This window comes from Humulus lupulus, chromosome 8, assembly GCF_963169125.1.
Source record: "Humulus lupulus chromosome 8, drHumLupu1.1, whole genome shotgun sequence".
NCBI classification, from domain to species: domain Eukaryota; kingdom Viridiplantae; phylum Streptophyta; class Magnoliopsida; order Rosales; family Cannabaceae; genus Humulus; species Humulus lupulus.
Window position 1 is genome coordinate 55,502,274 of NC_084800.1, and position 4,732 is coordinate 55,507,005.

General features: G+C 36.4%; 1 protein-coding gene across 2 annotated transcripts; it reads left to right on the forward strand.

Annotated features, from left to right (window-relative positions):
* The first annotated feature begins 531 nt into the window (after window positions 1-531).
* LOC133797311 (O-fucosyltransferase 35) lies at window positions 532-4,732 on the forward strand. Of its 2 annotated transcripts, XM_062235176.1 has the most exons (9): window positions 532-799; window positions 883-1,413; window positions 2,040-2,183; window positions 2,349-2,421; window positions 2,550-2,620; window positions 2,724-2,812; window positions 2,983-3,115; window positions 3,242-3,951; window positions 4,046-4,732. In XM_062235176.1, exons 2-9 carry the CDS (start codon window positions 886-888, stop codon window positions 4,242-4,244), a joined length of 1,947 nt encoding a protein of 648 aa, XP_062091160.1. In that variant the 5' UTR covers window positions 532-799; window positions 883-885; the 3' UTR covers window positions 4,245-4,732. The 2 variants fall into 2 exon arrangements, with proteins under 2 accessions (XP_062091160.1, XP_062091159.1); XM_062235175.1 differs by having other exon boundaries at window positions 533-1,413.

A 4,732-nucleotide genomic window follows, 5' to 3' on the forward strand; every position in this document is an offset into this window, starting at 1 on the left:
AATAACCCCAACAAAATATAGCCAGCTAATAAATTAAAAAATTGCCAAACTATGATTCAATAGATGAAACCATAGCTTTTTAAATTTTTTTTTTTAAAAGAAACCATAAATGACAAGACAAGAAACGTTTTTTTAATAGTAAGAGATAATTAATATAATGTTAGAAAATAATTTTAAGTTTGTTTGGTAAGATTCAAGACCAATACATCTTATAATATTGACCAACCCCCTAACCATTTATAACTTATAAAACCCAAAAAGAGAAACTATAACAAGAGAAAACAAAAAACAAAATTCCAAAATTCCAAAAAAAAAGAGAAGAATAGGGAAACTAAATTAAAAAATATAGAAAAGGAAAACCAACTCGAAATTACTTGTACATATCTCCTATTAAATATTAATTGATATTATTATAGATAAAAAATAATATAGAAACTCTAAATTTGATAACATAATAAATATTTTATTTAATAACGGGGAAGGATCCAACATTTTAGGGACATTTAGCGCCGAGTGCCCACATTATCATTCCACTGAATATGAGCAAATACACGGTATCTATCTCTCAACAAGCCACACCCCACTTATTATTATTATTAATAAAATAATAAGATTATTAGAAGCTTCAGAAGAAAAAAAAAACCAGACAGAATAAGAAGAGAGCTTCCGGTTGATTCAGAGGTGTAAAAGGGTCGGATTTTCAATTTTTTGAGACCGAACCGGATAAAGAGACAAGCGAGTTAGGCTGTAGCCTACTAGATTATATGATTTGTCGAGAAGAGAAAGCGACTGAGTTGAGGTCTTTCTGAGCTGATTTTCTCTTATCTCTCTCGTTAATGGCGGATTCCATAAGAGGCTAAAGTATAACTAATGATTACGCAGGATATGGGTCACCATCACCAGCACAATACCAGCGATGGCGTTTCTCAGCGAGTTAATAGCCCGAGATTCTCAGGCCCAATGACTCGCCGAGCCCACTCGTTTAAGCGCAACGTTAACAACTCCCAGAACAGTAACATCATCAACAATGGCGGCAGTAGCATCGGAAACATTGGAGGTGGCGGCCATGGTAATAACGGAAGTGGGTTAAGTCCCCATCACGAGATTGAGCTGCAACTCACCTCACCCAGATCTGAAATCGGCAGTAACACGGTTTCTGTAGATGGGCTTGACTCGGTTATGGAAAGGAGGCTGCCCCACTATGTGAACCAGAGGTTTCATGTTGGGGGTGTTAGGGGACTATTGAGGAAGCCCATTGGATCGGTGGTTGCGGATTTGGGGTTGAAGGAAAGGAAGAAGCTTGGGCATTGGATGTTCTTTGTGTTCTGCGGTATGTGCTTGTTTCTTGGCGTTTTGAAGATTTGTGCAACTGGGTGGTTTGGATCTGTCATTGATAAAGCTGGTTTCGATCAGGTTGGTTGAATATATTTACTTACGTACATGTCAATAAACAAGAACTATGTTTGCGTTTCTTTCAAGTAGAGGAACAAACTGATTTGTTTGAACGCTTTGTTGAACGCATGTTTTTTCTTTCTAAAAATGGTTACCTTTTGGATTCTAATTGTCTAAAGTTTTGGACCGATTAGCGTTATAATCCAATTTTGAAAGACGCTAGGTAGAGCGAGTTACGAGAATTGACTTTGTAATATATATTAAAACTCTTTAGTTCAATGTTTTCTTATTTCAAGCTTCAACCATGATAGAATATATTCTCTTCAGTTGTTTAGGCTTTTCTTGGGGAAGGGATCTTGGTATATAATAATTCTGGACCAAATTGTACTTCCTCAGTTATTTGATCCCAGAATATTTCTTTTCCCATATTTAATTGGGTAGAGAATACACAGCATTATTTATATTTTCTCTCAGCGAGTGTAGAGTGTAGAGTGTCGTTTTTTACTGGTAATGGTAGCATCTACTAGTGACTGAGTTGTGATATTGTTCATTTGAATAGATAATCTTTTTTATCCGTATACTTTTTGCATAACATTTTAATTTAATTTTTCATACTCTTGTCTAATTTAGTCTATCCACTTCCTTAGGATTCATCTGAGTCCATCACTCATGAATCTATGATGGACCAAAGCTCTAAAGATTACGTATTTAGAGAAAAAGGAGCTGATGTTGAGCGAACTCTAATGATGGTATCAACTGGTGTTGTAGATAGCCAGAAAGACAAAGAGGAAGTAAGTTCTAAATTACATTTAAAGTCAATGCAACCTATGCTCTGTTTGGCTTTTCAAATAGAGAAGAAATCACTCAAATTTTCTTTTAACTTGAAAAACAAACAGAGGATTGGGTGACTTATCACTTATTTCGTACTTCATTTGAAAAATTAACTCCTGCTTCAGTACTCAGGTATCTGGTCTAAACCCAACAGTGAGAATTTCACTCAGTGCACTGACCAGTCAAACAATCATAAAAGTATGCAATGCATCTCTCTTTCTCTCTCTCTCTCTCTCTCTCTCTATATATATATATATATATATATATCGCCCAAGTGAGTGATTTGAGTTCTGTGTTTGATTCAAGTTTAACACATGTTTTGGCAGAATTAGATGCAAAGACCAATGGTTATCTTCTCATAAATGCTAACGGTGGCTTGAATCAGATGAGATTTGGGGTCTGGATATTGTTTTTTTGTTCTTTGGTTTTTAGTTGATGATAATGGTTAATTCTATCTTAGTTTTACTGTTGCCTGATTCATGAATTATTCTAGAGTGCAGATTTGCGATATGGTTGCTGTTGCTAAGATCATGAAAGCAACTCTTGTCCTTCCTTCTCTAGATCACAGCTCCTATTGGGCCGATGAGAGGTTGGTTTAGTATTTCTTGGTGGATAAGTGTTTAGGCTGTTAAGTGTTTTGGTTTCGCTACTCAATATGCATCAATACATTGCTCTAAGCAACACAAATTCTTTACGCAGCTAAATTTAGCCTTTTTAGTGGTATTATATAAGCTAACTATTTCTTATTAAATTTTGCAGTGACTTTAAAGATCTGTTTGATTGGCAGCACTTCATCGAGACATTGAAGGATGAAGTCCACATAGTTGAGTTGCTACCGCCTGCCTATGCTGGAGTTGAGCCCTTCTTAAAAACACCAATATCTTGGTCTAAGGTAATGCACTCGTGCTTAGATGTCACTCAAGTTCTAGCTGGCATATGATGCTATGCACCTCAAACACCCTTTCTTACCTTCCCCTTGGTGTGATTACGATCAGTTTATTCATGTTCTTATGTTCAGGTTGATTATTATAAGAAAGAGGTTCTTCCCTTGTTGAAGCAGCACAAAGTAGTCTATTTTACTCATACTGATTCTAGGCTTGCCAATAATGAGATTCGAGATTCCATACAAAAGTTGAGGTGTCTTGTCAATTACAAGGCACTAAAATATTCGGCTCAAATAGAAGAACTAGGGACGACCTTGGTTTCTAGAATGAGACAGAGTGGAAGCCCCTATCTTGCTCTGCATTTGAGGTATGAGAAGGATATGCTTGCATTTACAGGGTGCAGTCATAATTTGACAGAAGAAGAGGATGATGAACTGCGTAGAATGCGTTATGAAGTTAGCCATTGGAAAGAGAAGGAGATTAATGGGACAGAGAGAAGGTTACTTGGTGGTTGCCCATTGACCCCAAGGGAGACTTCACTTTTACTCAGAGGGCTTGGTTTTCCGTCCAATACTAGGATATACTTGGTAGCCGGTGAATCTTATGGAAATGGTAGCATGCAATATCTTAAGGATGACTACCCCAACATCTTCTCTCATTCGACCCTAGCTACAGAAGATGAGCTGAGACCTTTTGAAAAACATCAGAATATGTTGGCTGGTATAGACTATGTGGTTGCTCTTCAGAGTGATGTGTTTGTGTATACTTACGACGGGAATATGGCCAAGGCAGTTCAAGGACACAGACGCTTTGAGAATTTCAAGAAGACTATTAATCCTGACAAGTAAATCTGAACGCTTTGAGAATTTCTAGTTATATGTTTGGTATTCTATTTTCATGTGCTGTAAACAATAATTGGAATTTTGTTGCTGCTGCAGGATGAATTTTGTAAAACTTGTAGATCAATTGGATGAAGGAATGATATCTTGGAAGAAATTCAGTTCAAAAGTGAAGAAGCTTCATGAAGACAGAGATGGATCTCCATATCTGAGAGAACCTGGAGAGTTTCCAAAGCTGGAGGAAAGTTTTTACGCAAATCCACTACCGGGATGTATTTGTGAAACAGGGCATGATTAATTAAGAGTTCTTTCTCATGGTGCCAGTTTGAGCTGCAAGCAATGACTGCTATTGGTTTAGACATTGGCTAGGGGCATGGCAATTTTTCCCAAATTCAGGCCACTGCACGGTTGTGGTAAAAAGAAACCTTGAAGCCTGTGGAAATTAATACAAGAAAGTTAGAAGACATTGCAACAAAAATTGTAAGTCATCACATCTTATTCGCAATAGATACGACTCCTAAGTAAACATTTATACCAAGAATAGAATCACTTCTCTATACTAAACCCACATTTTTATTATGACCATATCTTTTTTATTGTCTACTTTTGTTTTTCTTCTATTTTGTATTTTTGTGGAGAGGAATTATAGAATGTAATCAAATTTATTGAATCTGAAATAACTGATGGGAGTACCAGATGATGTGATACTAATGTATTGTACTACTAGGACCACAATACTGCGGAATGCTCTTTATGAAAATGGAATATCAAAATTTTACTGTCAAA